This window comes from Ruditapes philippinarum, unplaced genomic scaffold (assembly GCF_026571515.1).
Source record: "Ruditapes philippinarum isolate M1 unplaced genomic scaffold, ASM2657151v2 ctg2862_1_1_1_1, whole genome shotgun sequence".
In the NCBI taxonomy this organism is placed as follows: domain Eukaryota; kingdom Metazoa; phylum Mollusca; class Bivalvia; order Venerida; family Veneridae; genus Ruditapes; species Ruditapes philippinarum.
In genome coordinates, this window is record NW_026858957.1 from 50,783 (window position 1) to 77,495 (window position 26,713).

The following is a 26,713-nucleotide window of genomic DNA, read 5'->3' on the forward strand; positions in this document are numbered from 1 at the left end:
AAAGACGTACAGTTGCCGTAAATTATGCAACAATAATCAAGATGTGGTAAAATATATGCATTGTAAAACATTTTACGCACAGGTATAGATATGAATAACTTCATACGTGATAATAAATGTAACAATGAGTTACAGTTTTAAGAACATTATCAATATGGCTTTGCCAAGACAATGTGTTATTAATTGTAATACCCAATAATTTTTCTTCAGAGCTACAAAACATTTGCTCTGTTTTATATGAAATACAAGGATTATTTTCATGAATATAATTTTGCTTGTGTTTTGAGGAAATAAACATGACCTTAGTTTTGTTGACATTGATTTGTTGGCATTTAAAAGATCATTAGTAAGAGATTCAACTACTCTTAAGGGATACATCAGAGGTTGAAAGGGTAGTGTCATCAGCAAAAATATCAGTTTCTGATTTTTCCATAGACAAAGGCAGGTCATTGATATAGATTAAAATCAGTATAGGACCTAGCACTGAGCCCTGAGGAACTCCAGTAGTTACTGAACTTTACTCTGAATATAAACCGGATATGTAAGTTTGTTGGGTTCTGCAATCTAAATAGGAGGAAAACCAAGCAACTGATGAAGGTTATACATTCTAAGCTTTTCAATAATAATAGAGTGATCCACATAGTCAAAAGCTTTAGAGAGATCAAGGAAAATTGAACCAACTATTTCATTTTTGTCAATAGCTGTAAAATGGCTCTTTTTAGTGCCACCCTCCCGTGTTAGTCACCACAGGTCAACCAATCATCTCTGGTACTGAAGACAATTTGACCTTGACCTGCTGTGCGCCTTCTCCGCGACGTGCACGCCTCGGGAGGGATTTGGAGAAGATGTAACAAAACATTAGGAAACAACCTTTTAAGACATTGGCGTGGCCGTTAACGGTTACCCGGTGTCAAAAATGTCACTTGATCAACCACCCTAAAAGTACAGATACAAATCTGCCTATGGCAATGCAAATATAAATATACTTATCGCAAACACACAATAATTAATATAACAAAACAAAACGCTGCATTGAGTAAATGTTATGCATATCAAATTTGAATCCTTATAGGAATACTAGTATGTATATAACAAATTTAATACTTATTCAAAGCAAAATGATACGTTTTTTAAAAAAAATATTCCTTTCTTCTATCAAAACTACATCCCTAAACAATTTACTTAAATAATGTAAGTTATACTTTTTCTTATATACCAGTAATCGATATATTCTATCTTGATTTGGAAAACAATATGGCAATTTGAATTTGATTCTTAAATCTTTATATAGTTGAAGATGAGCATCATTTCATCATTTGTCCGTGCTGTAATGAACTTAGAGAGAAATATATTAAATCTTATTACTATGTTAAACCTAGCGTCCATAAATCTTTAGATCTGTTAAATATTAAATATATCAAACAATTAACTTTGAAAAATTTAGCTCTTATATCATATTTGCATTACCTCTTATACCTATATTTATTTACAACTAATTGTGGTTCACCCCCCCCCCCCAAAAAAAAAAAAAAGAATAAATAAAAGAAGATTATGCTGCTTTACAATCGGAACATCCTCGGTTATTATCTATAATAACCTCGGAAACAATACGGATTGAAAGTAGTTCTACCACGTGGTTTCAGATAAAAACAGAAACACAAATGTATAAATTTGACATCCAAAAGAAAAGTAAAGTCAGTTTCGGTACACATATGTCGAATATGATTGAAAATATGTCTGACAACAATTTGTAATTTAGATATGCCCACTGATGTACAATATATTTTAAACAAATCCGACTAAATGTCAACAGGTTGGGTTTTTTGTACTTTCGGTTTCTACAACCATAATAATAAATATAGAAATAATGTATTGTTTGCTTTTGTATCTATCAATTCACTTATTTTAGGTGGACTTTAACTACAAATATTTGAAATAAACTTGTCAACAACTTCCAGCATTAAATTACTATTTGTTTACATGATTAGTTTCTTAGCGTAGGTTGGACCGAATACCGCATCCGTTCTGTGTTTTCCGAAGACTGATGGAAAGGGCCGAAAAGTTGCAATTAGCTGCTTTATTGAAAAGTTATTGTTCTGTTCTGTTCTAAGTTCGTGAATAATCGGTATATATCGCCACTTTCCGTACTGCCACTTTCCGTACTCAAAATATCAAACATGCATCGGCATAACCTGAAGGAATAAAAATCTTGTCATCTCACCGCTTTCTGAATAATTAAATAATGAAATGAGTTGGCCGAGTATATACAAAATATCAAATAACTATTGAGAACCCATTTCACGCTTAAAAATTTAAAAGAATAACAACCTTGGAAAAAAAATAAAAACAAATATCAAAATGTTCTAAAATTTGAAATTTCTCATAAAGTCTGTCATTTATGTTCATTTTAATCTCAAGATTAAACAGACAAAACGTGTGAGTTAGATTCTCAACTAAAGTGGAGCAACATATATTTATTTTATAACGCTGACTTTTATTCCAACAGGTAAGCGTTTCTTTTCATTTTCAAACAAATAAAGAGAAAAAATGGGCCTGTTTTAATGAGAATCGCTGATTTCCCATATCATAACTGATTGATATTTTATCATTTTCCCACAAAATTTAATATCATTGAATCCCCTAGGCGTTTGTGCTCATTCCATTTATATAACTACATTGTTTTACGAACGCCAATATTTTGATTAAAATATCTCAACGTTATCTAGAGGTAGCCGCGCGAAAAGATATACTCCGCCGCTCCGCAAAACATTCTTAAGTCGGACGATAAACACTTGCCCCAAGCGTTGAACCAAATTTTATTCAAAATCGGCTTTTTCAGACGTAATCAATCAGAAAATTTTTCTCTTCACTCGACCCAAAGATTTACGTTCCGCTTATATAAAATAAAAAACTTGTTTTCATTTTCTTGTTTGTATGAATTTAAACTTATGTATAAAGATTGTGTCGAACCTTTTGAAAAAGAAGTTGTAACGTAAATCTTGTTTATTAAACATCTTTAAAGCGGCATGGATGTGCATAATTTTCTTTTACAATATATCTATAAAAGAAGATACTTTTGTGGAGTAAATGTGCTACATGATTAAACATAAAGACATAAAACGATTTCTAAGCTTGATTTGGTGATAATTATGATGATAATTATTATGATAATAGACCAAAATGAATAAAGATAACTGAAAAGTTTAAGATATTTTGTCACATTCTTCTGTTCTCTACTTCACGTGTTAAAAAATACAACTCAATATACTCGAGCCAGACGCTTTAATTTTTCTTTAAACAGATGCAACCGAGGAAAGCTGTTTCGATAAATTTCAAATGATAATAATTTCGTATCGTGGAAACAAATTTTATTTCCATTACACTTATCTGGCATTCCATTGATACGTTGGCCCCATTACGCAAATTTTTGTAATGCACTGATTGGCTAGCTAATCGGGATATACTGAAGAGTTTCTGTTTCTATCATTTTTGATCTATTTCAAGCTTTCAAAAGTTCGTCTGCCATTTTACTTGAAAAATAATTATTGGAAAATGAATGAGGGAATATTTTTTAATTGTGTTTTCGGTACTGGCAACAACAGTTACATAAGATAAGAGTTTAGCTACATATAGATGCATGGATAAATACATAACAATTTAAACCAGTAATCATTCTGGATTTTAAAGTATTGCTGTATCAAAGAAATAAACAATGGCGATTATCAAACAAACATTTACAATCGTGGATTACATTGTGTTTTCACTTACAGTGCTGGCTTCAGTAGCCATTGGAATATATTTCGCTTTTACCGGACGTAAAAAGAATACTACCCTAAATTATTTCCATGGCGATCGCAAATTAAAATACGGACCGGTTGCTCTATCCCTCGTTGTTACGTTTCAGTCATCCATCATGCTTTTGGGATTTCCGGCGGAAGTTTACTTATTCGGATACATGATTTGTTTGTTTAATATCGGGCAATGCGCAGCAATTTTTCTCGCTACAAAAATTATTGTGCCGCTTATGTACCCGTTAAAAATTACCAGTGTTTATCATTACTTACAACTTCGCTATGGAAATAACAGCGTCAGGATTTTAAGTGTGACAATAGGTATTATATCTCAGAGTATATACATGGGCATCGTACTGCTTGGACCAGCTATAGCACTGCAGTCGGTCACCGAAATACCCATATGGACATCAATTCTATGTATTGCGCTTGCTGCCATAATTTACACTTCAATTGGTGGAATTCTTGCAGTTATATGGACGGATGTTTTACAATGTTTTATCATAATAATTGGGATTCTGTCAACCTTGATCAAAGGAACTATAGATACAGGAGGTGTTAGCGTCGTCTTTCAGGAGAATATCAAAACTGGACGCTTGGATATGTTAAATTTTAGTCCTAATCCAACAATACGTCATACGTTTTGGACTGTTTTGATTGGCTCCTTTATTGGATCATTTTCTTTAACGCTAAGTCAGTCAACTATACAAAGGTTTAACTCAACACCAACCATTGGGGATGCTAAGAAAGTTTTATTCATTGCTGGACCAGTGTTTATAGTAATGCAGACGTTATCAATGTCAGTTGGACTAGTTTGTTTCGCGTACTACACTGTAAACGCTTGTGACCCAATTTCATCAGGGAGAATTCGTAATCCTAACCAAATAGTTCCATATATGATAGCTGAAATTTTCCGAAACTATCCTGGCCTATCTGGTCTATTCATTTCGGCCCTGTTCAGTGCTTCGCTAAGCACATTGTCATCTATTTTGGCCGGACTATCGGCTGTTACCGTAGAGGACTTCATCCGACCACATTTCACACTGTCGGACAGTTTTCTAACTGTTATCGCTAAAGTTACAGTTGTTGTCTATGGCGGGGTAGGAATAGCTGTTGCGTTTATTATAAGCCAACTTGAGGGTTCATTGACCCAGATTTTATTCAGCGTAATGGGCGCAGCGACAGGACCTTTAGTAGGGATATTTTTCCTGTCCATGTTCTTTCGGAGGGCAACAGACAAAGGTGCAATCATTGGCGGAATAACTGGAATCGTGTTTACATTCTGGATATGTATTGGTTCAACAGTGTCACGTGATATTCCACGTCCAAGACCGTTACAACTTCCGCCAATACTTCATGCTCAGTCATCAATTCAACAATAACTACAAATGTTTACGTACATAATTCTACTCTTGATATATCTACGCATTATTTAGAATATAATGAATCTACGACAAGACCGGATATGATATCAAACTTAACAAGAGCGAGCGGATATGACGTCAGTAAAGACGATGGTGTGAAAGGAATCGGGAAACTTTATACTCTTTCATATGCTTTATTTTCAACTATTGGAACTCTCTTTACAATTTTTGTGGGAATAATTGCGAGTCTGGTCACTTATAAAGAAGACAGAGACAACCCCGACTCAAAATATTTAATGCCACTCTGTACCAGTCTATGCTGTTGTTTTACAAAAGTAACTCAAAGTGAAAAAACTAGCGAGATTACTGAAAACGAAAAAGACGACAAAAAAGTTAGACAATCGCTTCTTTGAAGCCATATATAATTGTAAATATGAACAGTTCGGTGAAGTATTTTTTTCTATCAGTGATCCAGTTTGTTTTAGAACTCATTATTTCAAAAGTAGAATTCAAAACAATCTTGTTTTGTCTTCTTTCAGTTATTTTTAGATCTATTTAGAAATGATTATAATTTCTTTAAAGCAACGTTTATATATTCATTTTCATCAACAGTGTTCAAAATTTTGACATAATACGTAGTTTAATTGTTAAATCGCCTTGTCGCATTTTCTTAGTGTAATATTAATGCACTAGTTATAAAAAGCCCGAAAAAAACACCCAATGATCTTCCTCCACCAGTACAGAGGGAGAGGTACCTTCTAATATTAACAATGGAGATGTGACTTTAATTAAGAAAAGTAAAGAAAGTAAAACATCAATTTAAACTATGCATACAATGCTTACAGTTATAGAAAACAAACTACATGTACATGTATAGCATTTGACTGCTATCATGAATGTGGACGCATGCGAGCGATCAGTACTTACACTCGTTACCCCTTCTAAGCTGAAATTTCCACTTTGATACCTGCATGGCTTCTGATTCAGAAAATAACCTATTTTTTCAGTAAATCAAACAAGACCTACTTTTTTCAGTAAATCAAACAAGAACTCAAAGATTTCTTTTTATTCGGTTTACATTTATTTACAAAATATATAATTATTTAGATAAATAAAGTTAAACATTATCGTCGATTTAAGATAAATATTTGGCATTCGTTTCTGGGTAAACATTAAAGAAAGATTATCTGTCAAAGTTATCAATAAGCACAGGCAAAACATAATGTTTTATTACCTCTGCCAGAAGAAAGCACGATTTTCAAGATAACTAAAAATAAAAGTTGGAAATGAATAGCAAACAAAAATCAGTTAGTACAAATATTAAGATAAATGAAATTCAGGTTTAAAACAAATACGTTTCCCTTGCCGATAAAGAAAATTCTCTTAATTTGACAATTAAACAGAAACTTGTAACAGATTCTGGTTATATTCAGCGTGCCCGTTTTAATATTGAAAGAAATCTGACAAGCTCGTATTGGTTCATCCAGCATGGTGTCGGGGTAAAAATAGCCATGTTACAAAACAAATATGTTATTGAACATGGATAGACCACTGCGCATGGGCGTATAAGGAAAATACACACGCTGATAATGCTGCTTTATCCGCTGGGAAACAATAAACTTTCACGCCTTTCATTTTTCAATAATCTCGCCCATTGCCCAACATTTACCAACATAAAGTCGACTAGAAAAAAGCTATATCTCAATCATTTCTTAAGTAATACATCAATATTTCTAACACTGAAATAAAAGTAAAATGCATCGATGTTCACCGATCAATCTGCAATAATAGATAAGCATAATATGTAAATGATATTAATTATTTCTTCTCATCCCCAATTTCCCGGTGCTTTTTGTAAAATAATAAAATGCAGCGATAAAGCTACGCATGCGCACATCAGAAATGAAATATAGAGTGTCATGAATAACCTATCAAGTATCAAAGCAAGTGTCCGCCACTCGAACCCGGCATAGAACTGATCTTTTTCAACCTGAAGTTGTCTGTTTATCGTTTCAAGCGTCTCGCTGATATTTTCTATAATTGGTACCAAATGTTTGGTCACGTGAACTCCGTGCTGTTCATTGGCGCTCTGAATGTGTTGTTCTGTTTCAACAAAATGGGAACTTGATGTAGACAATCTCTTTAAGGAAATTTCGTCGAATGCATGAAACCTGTAGCTTCCATTACCATTGAGCTCCGGGATTCCATTTCGTTCAACGACGCTTGATTTTCTTCGTTTCTGTAATTGTAATGAATCATAATTGCGAATTGCAATTATTCAAATAATGTTTTTCAACAATACAGGATTGTCTTGTTTTTAAACATTAGTCATTTTTGATATAAACATGTTTGTTCAAATATCCATCAAAATTTAAAACAATTAAGATAAAGAAATCAACAGGTAGTGTGGCGTGCAGGTGTAACGGCAATGAAGTCCATTGCCGATTCAATGGTTATCTTTTTCATTTGTTCTATTCCCTGGATATATAAGCTGCTTAATAAAGTAATTCAGCAATATAATGGGGGTATATTACTGCATATAAGATAGTTCTTCGTGCAGGTACGATGCACTTATCGGCGTGTTTATATGTTGAATGATTAAACTATGAAAAGACATATCATAAACAACAGCAAAGAAGATTGTACCTACCGTTGGTACGGCATACATATGCGTCTTTTGTTCTTCGATATTAACACACATGACACGTGCAAGCGGTCTTAGCACGAAACGCCTTGCCCATCTCGGTAAAGGTCGGACCTCGTACCCTTTGAAGTGAATGTTCAACACAATAACTGTAGTTAAACACGAGAAGCCGACCAGTATCATCGAAATGATAAAGTACAAACCTGAAAGCGGAAGTTGGAAACTATTTGATTCTGAAAAAAGAGGCGTGGTCATGATAAATATTTGAATATTTTTGTTGAATTACACGACACTGTCTATTTTACTAAAATAGTTTAAAATATATGAATAAAGAGTTTTAATTTTCATGAAAATCTTCAAAATCCGATTTTCTTATTATTATGCAGATCGACAAGTATATATATCCTGGCATTGATTAATGAACCCTTAAGAGAAACTAATCAATCAAACAAACTCGAATGAAATAGTTTCCCGATAAATTACCTTACTTAACATTTATAACTAATTGTAAAACCGTTTAATAGGTGGTTTATCGTGTCGTTGCCTACAATTACCTCATTTGGCTGGTTATAAAACATTTTATTTGTGTTTTACTGCTAATTTGCAATCACTGACGCTAAAAGATAACTGTTTGCTCATCAAATATTGCTTTGTCGACAAAATTGGTTTCGTGTAGATTGTTATCAAACATACATGAACCTTTTTATAGTAAGGAAACAGATATCAATTTTGAGTGCTTTGTTGTACAATAATGCATGGTTCGAGTTCAACTGCGTAGGAATATAATCACGAAGGCCGATAGCCCTGAGTGATTAATTACAAACCATTTGAACGATAATTCAAGTTGCTGATTTTCTTATTTAAGTTTTCAGTATTTCACCTGGCAGTGTATCTACCTGCAGTTCTAGTATATCAAATGTGGGCTATTATAAAGAAAAAAAATCTTTCACAATGTGAAACTTTTTAGCGTGAGTGGCGGAGAAAGGGATTCATATTAGACAACTCATTATATGTAAAAAGAATACACAAATGGCGATTTTTTTGTTTAATTAATAAGGGGTGTTATATTTAATATAAACTAAATGTTATTTTTGTAGGCATGGTAACTTTGACGTAGATTCTAAATATCAAGAGATTAATTTAGATAAAAAATATTGTGAGGGGTAGATTAGATATGAAAACGTTTATGATTTGTCCTATTGTTTCTAGATTTAGAAAACCATTAGTGATAACTTTGGTTGTACATTAGACAAAATCAAATACTTTTAACAGAAGAAAAGCACACCTCTCGTCAATGATTTATTGAAATTAATGAACTTTTAATCAAATTAAAGTCAAAACGTTTTATATTTGTTGACATTCGTTTATCTGACAAAATGATCTATCATGCAAAAAAAGCACTTTTTGTACTCATTTCGTATATACATGCATGTGCACTTAATTGCATAAGGCGTCGTTATCTATTTGTTTTTACAAATGCATTGCCACTGCATTTCTTCTGACAATAAAGAAGTACTTGTAAGTGAAGTGGCTGTTATTAAATTAAGCAAACATTAAACTATTAACTATTAAATGCATTATATTATCACCACAACCTCGTGTTGACCTTTATTGACAAACGCATGCTGTTCTTCCATTTTCAATAGGAAATGACGTCATAAAGAAGCAGTAACTTGTCACGGATCTGATAAATCCATACCAAAATTCAATATTACGAAGCTTGAAAATTATCAGCTAAATTTATCATCAATGATCATTAAACTTATCTTTTTGATCTATAAAAGAGTGTTGTAATAAATATCGAATACCTTTTTTTGTATTTGTGTGTTTGAAGTAAATATTGAATAGATTCTTATCTTTATAACGAATAGGGAATGTTTTGATATTTTCAAGCACGCTAAGTTAGATTGAAATTTTTATTTAAAAAATCACTTTGATGAGATGTAAGCTCTATATTTACTAAACATCAAATTTTAAATTCATTTTACATCAAATTCTTACTTAGCATTAAAACTCTGCAGACCAAATGAACGCTTATTTGTCTGACTTCACCGTTACGTTATGAAAATCCGTATCCGTTAAGCGCCCTTATTTGCTGTTACTAAAAGTCTTGTTATATATACACGCGTATATTAAATATACTTGTATCACATAGGTATAGTTGACTGTTGAAGAGCATATGATTGTGTTTGTTTGGTTTTACGGCGCACCAACTCAGTTTAGGTCATGAGGCGCCAAAGAATAAGAGAAAGAGTCACTTATCTCATTAACACTACAGTACAGTAGTTAGAGGGTGTTTATTTTAATTTGTAGGGATGGATAATATACCTTTAGATAGGTCTCATCATTTCCAAAGTTTATATTCAATATTAAACTTTAACTATTCATGTTGTAAACGGATCTATAATCATTCATTGCAGATGTCTGGTTCTTTTGTATTTCTTTTATTGTTATTTTTTTTATTCTTATCTTTATTTTCATTTTTTTTATACCTTATACAAATTACGGAGTATGGACCACCGGTAATTTTATGACTTTCTTCATAATAGAGTACTGGTGCTAGTCTGCTTTGAGCATGTAACTGCTGTCACCAGACAATATATTACTTGAATCATTGACAAGATTTATTGTACGTGATAATGTTCATATATGAATTACAATAGACTGGAACTCATGGCGCCTTTTTTGATATAATTTAGATAAAACTTTGAATAAAGTCGAGGGTTATTTAAGGTTTTATGGTCCTTGTTGGTAATTTCATTTGGTGAATTGACTTAAAACAACACCAGTAATTATTACCCATGAATGACACGTTCCCGCTAGGTGGCATCAACTCTAGGACAATCAACTGGAACACAGCCAGTGACAGCAACACTGTAATCTCAAGATTGACTTTCTCCCCCGATGCTGGTGGCAGTAAAAATCCGAGCACTGCCACCGATGATATAAGAAAACAGGGAAACAGCAAATTAAGCGCATAGAATAACGGTCGTCTCTGAAATATAAGAAAAAGACACAAAACATATACATATACATGTAATCTGATACAAAGAAATGTTGATACTCGAGATATGATAAATAAATTAACATGGACGATTGATCAGAAACGTTTGACTAAAATATGAGCCATGTATGTATGCATTCTAGGCTTAATAAGGGCCAGTCCGCAATTTCAGGCACTGACAGTACGGACCCCTGATATGTCACCATTCATGCCCTAAACATAAAAGCCAGCCATGTCTACTGGTAGATATTCCAACCAAAGTATAAAGTCGATTAGAAGTCTTCGTCATACATTTTGTATAATATCTAAATTAAAAAACAACGAGATGACACAATTTTTAATTGATCTGGTCTTGCCAATGATTATAAGACCATTACAGCATACAAAAAGTGGCGGAAATTACCTAAATTCCACGAGCCCGTAATAAATGTTTTATCTTAATATATATCTGTCGGAACAAATAAAATAAATTGAAGCTGCAGGAATTGGTAATAAAGATCTGTATGAAATTTATCATAGAAGATTGTTCGATTTTATTTCAGCATAACTAATGCTGATACGACAAAGATTATTGTAAGAATAATGAAATCATTCTACCACACCACACAAAGACTGAATGTATTATTAATTCATCCATACTGCACAATATAGGCAACCCAAACTCCCACATCTCACCCCCTCAGCCCCCCCAAAAAAAAAAAAGAAGAAAAATAAACCCCCTAAAAACTAAAGAAACAAAACTCAAAAACCAATTATCATCTCCGTAAAAGCAAATAAGATGAATTGAATGCGCAAGAAATTCAGGAGTTTCTTAAAATAATAAAATTCCAGAAAACATGCCAAGTGTTGTGTCTTACCACATAATCATATGACGTCATATGGCGTAAATATAGCACACACTTATGATATACAATAAGTATAGGAAAGCAAGTCTGTTGAAACAGTATGTTCTCACTCTAAGATCACGTTGCCAAGTCTATGGATATATTTTTCTAAAAGCTTATTTATGCTTTTGTGTCTGTAATCATGTCCTGTTTTTATATTGCTTAACTATCATCACATGCTTATATGCCAACACTTCTGAAAATTTCAAACTGCGTTCTTAAAGCTTGCAAAAAATAGTCAGTATGATAGCCGACGTTGTGAACATTACTGAAGCTCTTTCATTTATATTCATGACTTACACCTCCATAGTTAAGGCAATATTTTAATTAAACGTATTCCATAAATATAATGCTCCCTATGCAACTACCCACATAGATTTTATCTCATAATAAACACAACATTCGTATGAGACGTACTACGGAAGCCCATAGGGGCAATTTTGTCTTAGTAGTTATGAATTTTGACTTCATACTTTCTTATTGTCTGTTTGGCCCCTATGGGCTTCCGTACGTACTACCACATTTTTTATACTTTGTCTGAGGGACTTTAGAGATATACATTTCAATCTCGAAAGTGAGCTTGCTTTAAATTCGGCTCGATTAACATTTTAAATTGGAACTTTTGATGTAAATGTAAGCTTATTGTACTTTAGTTCGTTTTCTTGTAACTTTCTAGCTCAAAACTAGATAAAGGAAGAAATAACATGAAATTTAATTTTGATTTACGTTCTACGTTGTGACATCAAATCATTGCAGCTCATATTTTACGGCTTGCAAAATAAACCCCGACAACATCGCACTGATTAAATATTTCTTGTTTTTGATAACACCCAGTTATAAATTCAAACAATATAAATAAACGAGTTATAAATGTATAAATTTATCATCATTTGAGAGAAATCGTTACCATCTGGTGGCCGACATTATCAAATTTCTCGTCTGCTTTGATTAACAAGTTAATGATTGACGTTCCGGTATCAAAAATAAAAAGACATCGTATAAATGTTAAATATGAGTCAGATAAAATTGTCATGTGTCGTGTTGCTTTGAAGTCAACGCATGACATTAAGACTCAACACATAAGGCAGCGCATGATAGTAGCTGAGACCCAACACATGATAATACGCATAATAGCAGAGCTCTGCGACGCATGATACGACGCATCACGTGTCAAGTGCCACATCTTATCAAGAAACAACATACGATACAACGCATGACATAAGAGCTTAGCGACGCATGATCATGCATGTCGCAGCACGTGTTATGTACCATATCTTTATGTGTTATATCATGTGTCGCTTCGAGAATCATGTATCGGCCTTCTAGAGCGGCATATGATATTAAAAATAGTAATATTCGTACTTCGTAGTCGTCCTGAAAAACTTTTTTGTCATTCTTGTATATTAATAAGGGTTTACGTAGCATATCATTGTCTTTATTTTATGTCATTTATACATCAACTCCTGATTCAAATGTGTGAAATTATGTCCTTAAACTCTTGCAAAAAAAAAGAAAATTGGATAAACGAGTACATAAATATAAAAATGGAAAATAACGAGAATTTTTATGTTAGATAATAATCGTGAACATTTACACCAGATAAAATTCCATCAGTTTGACTGAACAGAAGAACTGCACTTTTTTGTACAATCATTGAGATGAAACATACAACGTTTAAAATCTCACATTTCACAGATAAAATTGAGTGAGAATAATAATAATAATAACAGGGCTGCAAGCTCTGTGGTATTTTCTGATCTTTGCAGTCTATGTATTTTCCTGTATAAGTTCATTTTTATATACTATAATTCATATTACAGGGCACCGAGATGCAGCTACTGTGTTTAGATTTTTTACTATAGCAGTTTGAGTTTGATACATATGGAACTTTGCATGACTAGATCTAGTTGCATCAAAAAATCTTTTATGTTCATTTTTTTATGACAGCCACACTTTATCCTTGCATATCGTGGCTACTTCCTTAAAAAAGACACTTAAAAATAGTTGCCTGGGATTTGAACCCCAGACCTCTCACACCATAAACGAGCGCGCTACCCCTGCCCCAGGAAGAAAGCCTGAATAGAAGCAAATAATTCTAAATTTAGAATTTCCATTCCGGGGTTTGTAATCCTTATTAATTTCGAGGTATTTTGTTCACGATAAACTTGTTGTTTAACACTGATGTAAATAATTTAGCGAAAATCTTCTCGCCAAAACAGTCCGACATTTATATATTCCACTACACGACAGTCAGATTTATTTGTGTACTACCCTCTGAAGTATTCGGTAATGCTATGTTCTCACCGCCGATCAGATCAACATGATCGCCCCGATCACATTAATTCCCCGATGAAGCCGATGAAGCCCGACCAAGCTGGATTAAATGCACATTCACGACTCCTACTCGACCTCAAGTCGACCGGACAACCCGACCAACATCCCGACTTCTTCTCGATCACCCAGACCTATACGCGAGTCATACACGATCTCAACTAGATTAACTGGACCTCTGCTCGATCGTTGCCAGATTTCCACCCGATCAGATCGTAATGATCGTAATCGAGTCATGAATAGTCGTGAAAAGAAAACGAGATGATCGTGTACAGATCGGGTAAGAGGTGTATACCCGACCAAACTAGATCGTTACACGATTTTTTTCTCGATCAACTAGATCTTCTATTCGATCACTTTACGATCGCTTCTCGACCGCTTATCTACTCGATCGCTACTCGAATTTTTTGTGAGAACACAGCATAATCGACATCGCTAAAAATAGCATTTTCATTGATTAAAATGATATTCATCCGCGTAATTTGTGATTGTGCATTTATTGACAATTCTAAAAGCCAAAGCTATTTTAAACTTTGAATGCGTTGTAATTTGTTGGATACTTGTAACAAAATAAAAAAAATCTTTCTTTTACATCGCTAGTTTTAAGATGTTTTGAGAACTACTTGTTGTTAAGTTTGGCCAGAGATTGAATGTTAGCATTGTATTTCCTGATCTACGATTATCAGGACAGTCAAAATTGCTTGCACATTGTCAGAAAGGCGAGCAACAGAAAATTGCAATAATAATTCCTAATTCATATTGATTTGAACTGTTGCCAGTGCTCGAATGAGATTTATGGCAACATTTTCTATACCATTCACTGTCACGTGATAAATTCTATCATGCGATATTGTACTATGTCAAGTGTCCACTTGTGTACATTAATGGGCTCTAAAATGCCCATTCAGGCATCTGTTTGTCCTTTGACAGCTTGGTCATTACATTAACAGGTTGTTATAACGGGAGATTTTATGACACAAATGACAGGAAAAAAAACAAAACAATTGCTCTAACAGATAGTCCATTATCGCCTATAGAAACAAGTGAAGTGTTTTTAAAATAATGTATTATACAGATAAACCTGTGAATAAAGCCTATTTATAGGAAAGACCACAAAGACTTGATTTGTAGTGAACTCGTTTGACACAGGGTGGTCTTTATATACAGGGTTGTCTTTATTTAGAGGTGGTCTTTAACATACAGACAAACCTGTGAATAAAGCCCATTTATAGGAAAGACCATAAAGACCAGAAAATGCTCTTATTTGTAGTTAACTCTGAAGGTTCGACACAAAGTGGCATTTATTTACAGGATGGTCCTTAACACAGGTTTGACTATAACTATGGTTAAACTTGTCATATTACAGTGAGTTCAATGCTATTCTTATAGAAAACGTAGTATCAGAGCAAAGGTTTAACTGTTTTCAGAAACATTGTATAACAGTTAAAAGAGAACGTTACATAAATGAATTATTTAGAAATAGCTTTTTCAGTTCTATACCAGAGAAATTATATATGCATTGTATAAAGAATATTTCTCTCATATCGAGTAATATTGAGTTGCAACCGTTAAGATTTCTGCCATTTAACCTTAGGGATCGTGGATTCGAGCCATACTTGGGGGTAATGATCGATGATGGGTTCTCATATCACAACAGTTCTGGTTGATTATCAGGAAATGATGTAAAGAGTTGTACAAATTAGCGCGAAGCTTTTATCACAATCAAGCTAAAACAAATGAGCCGCGTCACGACAAACACAACATAATGGGTTTGCGACCAGCATGGATCCAGACCAGCCTGCGCATCCGCGCAGTCTGATCAGGATCCATGCTGTTCGCTATCAGTTTCTCTACTTGTAATAGGGTCGGTAAGCGAACAGCATGGATCCTGATCAGACTGCGCGGATGCGCAGGCTGGTCTGGATCCATGCTGGTCGCAAACCCAGTATGTTGGTTTTGTCGTGACGTGGCTCAAATATGTTTAAGCTAAACAAAGTTTTATTTATTCAACTATGTCAAAATATCAATTTACGTAAAGTCAATGGGCAATATCATCTCTTAATAATACAAAAAAATACCCCTGGAGTCAAAGTGAAATAACCAATGAATTGCAAATTATTTCATGCCTGCTGGTTAATACATGTATAATTAATTTCATTGATAGGAATCAGCAATATACTGATATTTTATCAGAGCGAGTTGACCCAAGCGGATCTATAAATTGATATACTTGTGCGGTAAGATAATAAGGTCGGTTTTACGAGGTCAGACGGTGCCAGAGGGGTAAAAATAAGGATAATTCATATCATAAGATTCATCATTTGTTTAATATTCATGATTGCAGAAAATCACTTTTAAACAAAATACATTTGAAGTAAAACATATATAGAATGAATACTTAGCAACTTCATGCTTGTAAAAACATATATGGAAGAATACTTTTGCAAGATCATGCTTGCCATGACGTCATATCAGACAGTGATTATTTCAGACATATTTATCCATCTCCGTGCTTCAGAAAAAATGATTAAACATGTAAGAACAATATATTTTAAATGAACAGCTTAATATGTCAATAGATGAATAATAATGAAATCAATATATCTAATGTATTGTTATTTGAGTAGTACACTATAAGAATTAAAAGTAAAAATAAAAAGCGGGAAAGGATTTGGTATTTGATATTTAAACATTTCTGAAGAAATTGGTAATATATTTCATTTAATTTAATATATAATGATTAAAGGAATTTTAATGCAAGTGTGACAATCACGCAAAGCAAATATATGGTACAAACTTGGAACATTTATTTCGGAGTGTGAGAAGTTTGTAGTTTTCAAAAATCATACAATACATTTTTAAGTTTTCTTATTTCATTGTTCACTATTATTAGGTTATTTTACAATGTTGAGTTCAATACTGAATTCTCTTGGACGTGAAATATGTACTGGACGAGACGCTAGCCGGGTCTGAGATAGGTTTTGCAGCTTTGCACGAAATCAGTATTGTTCTCAACAATGTATATAATGACCTCCTTATTTCACATTTAAAAAGAAAGTTGTTACTTCAAGTATCATAACAAATCTATTTAAATTTTTGGCCCTTAAAATTGAAATGATGCTAGATGGAGTACGATTTGCATCTATGATATAGAGATTTTGGAATCTGAATATGAACACGAGGCTATGTGCATTAGATGTAAATAGATGTTTTTGACCGAGACTATATCGATAAGACTGGGTCCGATAATGATTTGTGTAGGAACATCACGTGGTTCAAGGCTTGAAATTTATTGGTTAAATTTTAAAATTTGTGAATTAAACAATCTAACCGTTGAGATACGGTATTTCTTCAGCAATTGTGGATTTTTAGTTAAAAATAACACTTATAGTATTAATCTTGAAAATAGTTTAATATTGTGTTCTTAATCTTACCTCTAAAAGTAGTTGTACTACCAAAGTCGGATAAGGATCTTGCCCATAATATGTTACTGGCCGATCTATTGGACAATCAAAAACTTGCCACTCCGAGTTTAAAACGTATGACGACATATCCGCCTTTGTTGATATGTTAATGACGTTAACTTGGTTACCACTGTATGCCCATGAACCAAATGTGAGGTTACACACTTGATAGTCAAATGGGAAATGTGTGACATCTACAGCACAAACGCTTCTGAAATGGCACGGAAATGATATGGAGATTAAACGGAAATGACACGGAAATGACATGGAGATTAAACGGAAATGACACGGAAATGATATGGAGATTAAACGGAAATGACACGGAAATGATATGGAGATTAAACGGAAATGACATGAAAATGTCATGGAGATGACATAGAAATCACATTGAGAATATTTTAAGTCTAGGTGCTCCTTTAGCTTGACACCTTTAAATGGCTCTTGTTCCTATTTTCATAATTTCCCTAAAATGTGCCTGTGTGTGTTTATGAGTGTATGTTTTGATATCCCCTCTGGTGATGCCGTGTGCAACTCAATCGAACCGAGTCTGCACTTTTCATGTAACTTTTTGGGGATTAATGCTTCCGAGGAATCACTTTGTTTCCAGATTTTTGTTTGGTCTTATATTTTCATGTATACATTAAATAAATAAATAAATAAGTAAGTACGTATACTTGTACCTAAGCTAAATGGGAATTTTTTATGTATAATCTCAAGCGGTCCATGTATGTATCTATAGATAAAGGACAAAAATCATGTCACTTCTTACAAGGTGAATAATGTGTTCTGTTGGCAACATAAACTCTGATATAGCAGCTGCATGAGATAGAACAATAATTACATGAAGTTTGTTGTTTCTTTGCAAATATTCTTTACTTAAAGTGTGCATTTTTACGATTTTTTTTATATATTTGATAGTTGACATACTTTATCGTAAACACCAATCTGATTAAAATTAGCTCTAAATAACGTTCCGCTTTTAGATCTAACTGTGACCAAATACGAAATCATTTCTTGTGACCTTTCACACAGCCAATCATCGGCGAACTTTTATTATTTTGAAAGCGATGTGGTTTCTAATTTTAACCCTGGGAAAACCAATACTTAGTAGGTAATTTTCACGATTTCCAGAGCAAACATGGCGTTTTCCATATAGCCGACATGTAATTTGGCAAAACAATCTTGCCTATTAAAAATTGACTTAATTATTTCAAGTTAATTTGTTAAAAATTACTTCAAACATTTTTTTCTAACAAAAATCAACAATTTGTTTAACTTCCACGGATAACTGTATTTTAATACTTCTTCTAATGCCTAGACAAAACGTCGTAAACATGACCTTTCCTTTTTGATATAACGGCAATCAAGTTCATTTACATAATATATCTACACTACTAAGTAAATTTGGAAAGAAAATGAAAAAAAAAAATGAAAGTAAAATGAAATAAAAACATGTATCGTAAAAATAAAGTTACCTCAGCAATGAAGGAAAGTTGAACTTGATTACACCATTACTATGTATGGCCAAGTTATAATCATCTATCCCAGACAATTTGTCTGCTGCTGCACTGAAAACAAGTCATTCCATATTGATAAATTAAATAACAAACCATTTGTAAACTTCTTTCTAAAATATTTATGTTTGAATCAGAAATCGCCCCATTTTAATCTCTCAAATCATCTGAAAGCTCAGAAAATAACGTTATTGTATATTTAAAATGAGTTGGACATTTTAATAACTTATCCTTATAAAACAAAATATGTAAAAAAATTATATGCATGTAGGCAACCGATTCAAGGTTGATTACTAAAACAAAACACGATAAAATGATAGGTTCAGCAAACACATTTTAAGTAAAATAAATTAAAATATTTAGTGGTTTGTTTTAATTGTTTTACGTTAAATATAAGCCTGTAAATACCAAAGCTGATAGTTAATATGCTAGTTTCTTTACAGACTTTTATGAGGGGTTAATTAGATAGTATTATTTAAGGCTTTGATGATTTAATACGTATATAAACATTGTGGTAAAAGACGCACACATTTTTGGACTAATAATTCAATATCTATGACAGAGCCCCTGCGCTTAAATAACATTTTTAAAGTTTTTTTTTCTATATAGTATGAAGAAATTTTTGTTTGATTGCTAAAGTTGTACTTTTACCTTATTTTGATAAAATACATATTTCTAGAATTTAGAAACTTAATATGAACTGCTATATTAATATCTATGAAGTTATTATATGAAATTTGATTTCAACAAAGGAGATTAAGGGTCATGGAAGCATTGAACCGTCGGCGCCCAGTGGGTCACCTAAAAGGAATACAGATACAAATATACTTGTGACTATTATATCTGTTATCTCAACCGCAATACGTTATAATAGTTCAAGAATTATTTCATTTTCTCTTTGTCATAAATATCTATATACATAGGTCAATGAATAATTGATATATTTAAATTCTTATTACTTATCATATAAGGTGAGATCTGGCACCCAGACTTTATTCTGTGGAACAATGATGTCATTTATTCCTTCGAAATTACTGGCATTCCATTTTAACCTACAATCTTCCCATTCCTGCAACATACAAAAATTGTTTTGTTCATTTTTGTTTCTAGAAATCATTTATTGTCATAATACAATGTACGAATGTAAAAACGTATACAACATTAACATAATAAAAGGTACATTCATGTATGCATAAGGATACAGGATCGAAAAAAAAAACACAACCAAACATATCGTGTTGCCATATCAAGTTCCTGATGCTTTTTATAAAATGACATTTTTTCAATGCGAACTATACTTACGAGCAAAGCATTATATGACACATTTACCTTATTCTGTAAACAAGATCAGGCAATATAGACGCTTAATGATCAGTGTCAGTCAGTCCCTCGAAAACGCTCTCATATTGAGAAAGCCTGTTACATTTATAAATATTGTTAATTGGAATATTTGTTGTTCATTGTAAAACTGAACGCAAAAAAATACAGTTTGTAATTTTAATCTGTTAACCATCAGGCATCTAGCATTTCCATTATGAACATTTTACTAGAGTTAGTTTTTGCTTCATCTAGTAATATGATGCTTGTGGGTGGAGCGCTACTATCATTTTGCGAGTGGTCGATTGTCTGTCTAACAATGTATTTATGGCAGTTTAAAAAAAATCACAAATGTAAATCAATTCTGTTAACCACAAATAATGTGGAAAAATCTGACTCACCATTCGAACCCATAGAATAGAATTCAAAAATTGTCTTGGCTCTTCCTGAAACGATAGTATTTATACTTTAATCGAGCTTGGTAAGTTCTTAATCTAACCATGTTTTTAAAACATATAACTGCAAATCGGCTCTTACTCGGCAGTTATTAGTGTAGCCGCTTTTTTCATGAAGGAACCAGTGCTGATAGTGAAAATTGTGATAAGCATATCTTAATTAGCCAGGTCAGGTGTTTCTAAAAAGGCTGATAACACTGTAGCAATGTGAGGATACATTCAAATTTGTTACATAGAAATACACGTGGTGCTCAGCTCGCAGAAACAAATGAGTACACAGTACTTTTTTGATATCATTTTAACTCTAAGAAAATGTCAATTATTAATTGCTGACTGTTTATATTTTCTAGAAAAAGTAAGCAAAACATTATTTTGTTTCAAATGACAGGAATGAATTGCATTAACAATCCTATGTATTGTTGAAAACTCATTGTTTTACATGCCAGATTAAGTAATTGGACCCCATCCTTGTTTGTACGTGACTGCTGGGGAAAAATAATGTTATGCTTAATTAAAGAGGTGACACTTTCTATATTTTTATCTGACATCGAGTTGTAAGAACCGATTTGCAGTTATATGGGTAAGAGTTCGATAAGACTCCCTACGGTCGTCTTAATACAAACTCTTACCCATACATAACTGCAAATCGGCCCTTACTCGGCAATAATTAGTGTAGCCATTTTTTTAATGAAGGAACCAGTGCTGATAGTGAAAATTGTGATTAGCATATTTTAATTAGCCAGGTCAGGTGTTTCTAAAAAGGCTGATAACACTGTAGCAATGTGAGGATACATTCAAATTTATAACATAGATAATACACGTGGAGTTCAGCTCGCAGAGACAAATAAGTACACAGTAACTTTTTGATACCCTTTCAACTCTAAGAAAAATGTCAATTATTAATTGCTGACTGTTTATATTTACTAGAAAAAATGAGCAAAACATTATTTTGTTTCATATGACAGGAATGAATTGCATTAACAATCCTATGTATTGTTGAAAACTCATTGTTTTACATGCCAGATTAAGTAATTGGACCCAATCCATGTTTGTACGTGACTGCTGGGAAAAAACGATGTTATGCTTACTTCCTATATTTTTATCTGATATCGAGTTGTAAGAGCCGATTTGCAGTTATATGGGTAAGAGTTTGATAAGACTCCCTACGGTCGTCTTAATACAAACTCTTACCCATACTTAATACGATTTGTGTAAAATGGGCACAACTTTGTTGAATTCCGTATTCATGTTTGACTCATCGTTTGAGTTTTGCTGACCAAAATCAGCACAGATCACTTCGGCATCAAACCCCTTTAAATATTAAAGTATTGTAAAAAAGACAAAAAAAGGGTACCCTTTTCTTTGGTTGGGTTTTTAAAGTCGCACCATTTTAGTTGATTTTATAAAAGCGAAAAAAGAACAGGCATCCCGCCCGTAATTATTTCAGAAAATGCACGGGACCTGGAAAAAGAAACCCTTTTGTTTTTGCAAAAGGATGGATAGCCTTACACCAAAAAAAATCTCAAGTTCCCCCAGATGAAATTGGGAACCAACAACGGAAAAACCCAAATAAAGGGGGCAAATGCCCCGGAGGAAGGGTTTGGTTTGTTTATGAGATGTACAATTTTTAAATAATTTTTTAAAAACGCCCTCATGGGAAAACCCCAAACCCGAAAATTCAAGTTTTTTAAATTTTGGGGTTTTAAAAAAATGAAAACTGACTATGTTAGTTTTTTATGTTATTAATTTTTTTTCCTCTTTATTGGTCATTGCATGCATTGATTGACATTTTTAACAAATGAGTATATAACAATAGATTATCAGATGAAATAATTGTACTCATAATTATTCTTGTATATACAATACAATATAAAGACAATGGAAACGATTTAATTTGTGTTATTACATAGTTAAGTATTATGTTGAAAATAAGAAATCTTATATATAAAGATAAGAGAAATATTAAAATGCATAATTACTAGATCAACAATTTGTCTTAATGCAAAGTCAATGTACACTTCTGTGATGGACGATGCTTTACACATCGGTCTTGTTTCTGCCTGGTAGTCTGACGTCATGTTCCGGAATAATTCATCTAGAATTGAACATCTTATACCTGGAAAAAAAAAAGAATATATTTATCTTAATTGCTCTCTTTAATCAAAGCAGGTTTTTGTTTCACAAAATAGTTCCAATCACTTTGAAGGCACTCAAGACTTCTGTCATAAGTCCAAGGAAAACAAAACACCTTTTTGTTTAGTGTTTTATATTATGACTTGTTTTTCCAATAAATGGCAAGTTTGAAAGCATTATATCGATCAACAGAATGGACATTTTCTCGTAAAAATCTAGCTTTGACGAATGAATGATAGCATTACATATTTACATTATTACAAACCGTCGCATAGATGTTTTTTTAATTAAGAAACAATGTACTTTGGTTTAAACATATTTTCATTCAAGATATATGTATACACATGTTAATAACTTACAATTTAAAGCAGGAAGACAGGGAGCTGCAAAAGCTCATGGTAGTCTTTTCCTTGTGGTAGTGTTCTTTAGTTATTGCAAATCAGACAAACCAAAAAACTACCAAGTACATGTAATACGGTATGATCTATGTTAAAAGATTGTTAACAGCAGATGTACTGATCTTACAACACGTTTTATAAAAGCCAATTTAAAGGTTGTTTCAGCATTGAACATATTATACAACAAATAACTTAATATGAGCCGCGTCACGACAAAACCAACGTAATGCGTTTGCGACCAGCATGGATCCAGACCAGCCTGCGCATCCGCGCAGTCTGATCAGGATTCATGCTGTTCGCTATCAGTGCGCAGTGCGCAAATGCGCAGGCTGGTCTGGATCCATGCTGGTCGCAAACGCATTACGTTGGTCGTGACGCGGCTCATATAATTGTCTGACACGTCTCACAACCAAAGGCAAAACCACGCAAAATGTGTGCAAAACAAATTTTGAAACAAAGACAAAAATATACGTTTTGTCGACAAAATAAAAAGCAAAGACATTACATATGAAATGCTTAGTTAGCTTTGTTGCTTAATCAAATCAAATATCTAACATTATTTGATTATAATTGAGTTTTATGTTTATTTATATTATCTTATAATCTAGCAATCATTCCGGAATGTGTAGGATTATGAAATAGGAGTCACCTAATTCATTTAACATATACAATAAAATGTTTAGAGTAAATAATGCGTCATTTATTCTATCAACATAGTCAAAGAGCAATAATGTGACAATTAATGGATTGTATGGAAAGCACTTTTATGGCATTTATTGGAATTGTACAGTGTAAACAATGAGCAATAAAAGTTATGTATCTGCAAATATTTGTTTTGGTTTGCCATCTAAAGGTGATTTTGTTTGCTTTTTTTGTGATATATTTAACATTCTAACACGATTCAAAATATTTCCCTATCAAACAGATAGACGGATAGGGAAATCAAGTGCATTAATATTACATGATATATATGCATAGCATATAAAAACGAATGCATACACGCCATATGACCTCATGTATATGACGTCAATAAACCAAATGAAGTCAGGAAAATTACTTCCACGCTCAGCGTATAATTACCCTTTTTTCTTTATCATTAGCATGTTAGAATGTAAACAAATATCAATTTTTCTTGCATTATAGAATAATAATGCACGGTTTATCGTTCAAAAGCTTTGCAATTAATCACGCAGGCCAATCAGCCTTTGTGATTATAATTATTCCAACGCATTAAAATTCAACCGTTCATTATTCTGCGACAATGCACTCAAAATTGATATATATTTCCTAAGCATACTTTACTTTTTTATTGGACATTTAAATCCGTATACAGTATAAAATAAATGTGTCATCGTTCAATTCGATCATTCAATTGATTTATTCGAAAGTACAGTCGTTTCAAATGATTTTTTTAAACAAACTGATACTTTTTATTAATAAATTAATTATATCTATTCGGGCAAGTTGTTTTTCGTATATTTTATTATTTTTCAAAGGGTTCAGAGTTTTGTTGTTCCTGCCATACGGACCTTGTTTTCATCCTGAAAGAACACATTTGAAACACACTGGCTGTTAACGTATTTAAGAAAGAAGAAATTCGTCAAGTTTTACGAAATGTTTAATTCATTTTAATACTTATTATTCAAATGTGAAATTATAAAATTTGACTGTCAAATACTCTTTGTTATAAACCCTCATAATCATTATATGAGCCGCGTCACGACAAAACCAACATAATGGGTTTGCGACCAGCATTGATCCAGACCAGCCTGCGCATCCGCGCAGTCTGATCAGGATCCATGCTGTTCGCTATCAGTTTATCTACTAGTTATAGAGTTTGCAAGCGAAAAGCATGGATGCTGATCAGATTCTGGTCTGGTTCCATGCTGTTCGCAAACACATTATGTTGGATTTGTCGTGACGCGGAACAATTATGTATTTCTTTTTGTTGTCAAGCATTTTGGAAAATCTCAAACATTGATGCAATGGAAAGTTATATTTAGGGTATGTTTTTCTATAAATCAATCTTCTGAGGCATCACAATGGAAAAACAAAACAACTTATTGTTTAATGCTGTATTTGTTCCTTATTTTCAATAAATGGTATAATACCAATATGTAGCACTGGTATTTTCTCAAGTATGATGCATTATATTTAACATAACCAGCAAGTAGATTTGTTCTTAGGAACAATGTACTCTGAGAGAGAATTACGTTTCTTTTAAGTCAAAGTAAGATATCAACATATTAAAAATCCTCCAAATGGACGATACATTAAAATAAATACAAGTCTTTTATTAGCATTGGCAACTAAAATGTTATTAAAATAACAAAACTATAGTTGTGTAGTAAGATAATGAGCAAAGAAAAACACGAATAGGTAAAAAGCAGAATAAAAAAAACAAACAAAAATTAAGAAACAAACCGACCGTATCTAAATAATCTAAAGAAAAACAGCAACAAATAAAATAAAACAACAAGAACAACAGCACCATCCTTTTATGAAACAAACAATAACAAAATCCCGGACTTACCTGTAAAGGTAACTAAAAGCAAAATTATAAATTCCTTTTTAAGCATGATTGTTCGCATGCACTACTCTGAGTCACAAATTCTTATGACAATTTAACTGACAATGTGCATACTGTTTATTGATATATCCTTAACCAAGTATTTGCTTCTATTCTATTCGTCACAGCAGTCGGGTCTAAATCAACACAAATCACGAATCAGTTGTTATATAACAGCTTAAAGAACTTCCACTTGTCGTATCGAACTTCTATATCACAGCGACCGGAAAAATAAATAGTTATAAATGAGCCGCGTCACGACAAAACCAACATAATGGGTTTGCGACCAGCATGGATCCAGACCAGCCTGCGCATCCGCGCAGTCTGAGTTCGCTTACAAACCCTATAACAAGTAAAGAAACTGATAGCGGACAGCATGGATCCTGATCATGCGCAGGCTGGTCTGGATTCATGCTGGTCGCAAACCCATTATGTTGGTTTTGTCGTGACGCGGCTCAAATCACGAATCAATTGTTATATAACAGATTAAAGAACTTCTGTTTGTCGCACACAACGACCGGAAAAAATAAATAGTTATAAATCTATTTTTTTTATAAACATGACGTTTGAAACACTACAATTTTGCACTAGATTGTTTGTACAATCATATTGAACCGATGTAATCCTGAAGCAGGGACATTTATGACAATAAAGCTTCTAATGATTTAAATTTTCAGGATTGTTTACCTGTTAATGATTACCTATTTTCTCTGAGGAGTGGATTATTGGGTTATAGATCAAAATCAATTCTAACACCGTCATCCCCGGATGTAGTGGTGTCTAAAGAAATATTGTGAGAATCGTTATGTTATCATATTTTCGCTTCATTTAGCGGTCCTATTTCC

At 32.9% G+C, this 26,713-nt stretch overlaps 2 protein-coding genes across 2 annotated transcripts; one reads left to right on the forward strand and one right to left on the reverse strand.

Moving 5' to 3' along the window:
• The first annotated feature begins 3,274 nt into the window (after nucleotides 1–3,274).
• On the forward strand, nucleotides 3,275–5,673 carry LOC132754782 (sodium-coupled monocarboxylate transporter 1-like). The gene has a single exon (XM_060745497.1). It carries the CDS (start codon nucleotides 3,713–3,715, stop codon nucleotides 5,171–5,173), a length of 1,461 nt encoding a protein of 486 aa, XP_060601480.1. The 5' UTR covers nucleotides 3,275–3,712; the 3' UTR covers nucleotides 5,174–5,673.
• A 1,287-nt stretch (nucleotides 5,674–6,960) lies between these two features.
• On the reverse strand, nucleotides 6,961–26,084 carry LOC132754783 (neuronal acetylcholine receptor subunit alpha-10-like). Its single transcript, XM_060745498.1, has 9 exons — nucleotides 25,833–26,084; nucleotides 22,748–22,884; nucleotides 20,715–20,759; nucleotides 19,956–20,065; nucleotides 18,958–19,050; nucleotides 17,453–17,693; nucleotides 10,599–10,794; nucleotides 7,806–8,002; nucleotides 6,961–7,394 (listed from the first exon to the last, which is right to left on the reverse strand). Exons 1-9 carry the CDS (start codon nucleotides 25,888–25,890, stop codon nucleotides 6,984–6,986), a joined length of 1,488 nt encoding a protein of 495 aa, XP_060601481.1. The 5' UTR covers nucleotides 25,891–26,084; the 3' UTR covers nucleotides 6,961–6,983.
• Between the last annotated feature and the right edge of the window lie 629 nt (nucleotides 26,085–26,713).

What these genes read in the sequence shown, in the direction of transcription:
- LOC132754782 (XM_060745497.1), top strand. Translation starts at nt 3,713, where the DNA reads ATGGCGATTATCAAACAAACATTTACAATCGTGGATTACATTGTGTTT.
- LOC132754783 (XM_060745498.1), bottom strand. Translation starts at nt 25,890, where the DNA reads ATGCGAACAATCATGCTTAAAAAGGAATTTATAATTTTGCTTTTAGTT. An exon ending in CTATTCTATGGGTTCGAATG is followed by an intron (nt 20,066 to 20,714) that starts GTGAGTCAGATT and finishes TGTATGTTGCAG; the next exon opens with GAATGGGAAGATTGTAGGTT. An exon ending in GATCTCACCTTATATGATAA is followed by an intron (nt 19,051 to 19,955) that starts GTAATAAGAATT and finishes ACTTGTTTTCAG; the next exon opens with TGCAGCAGCAGACAAATTGT.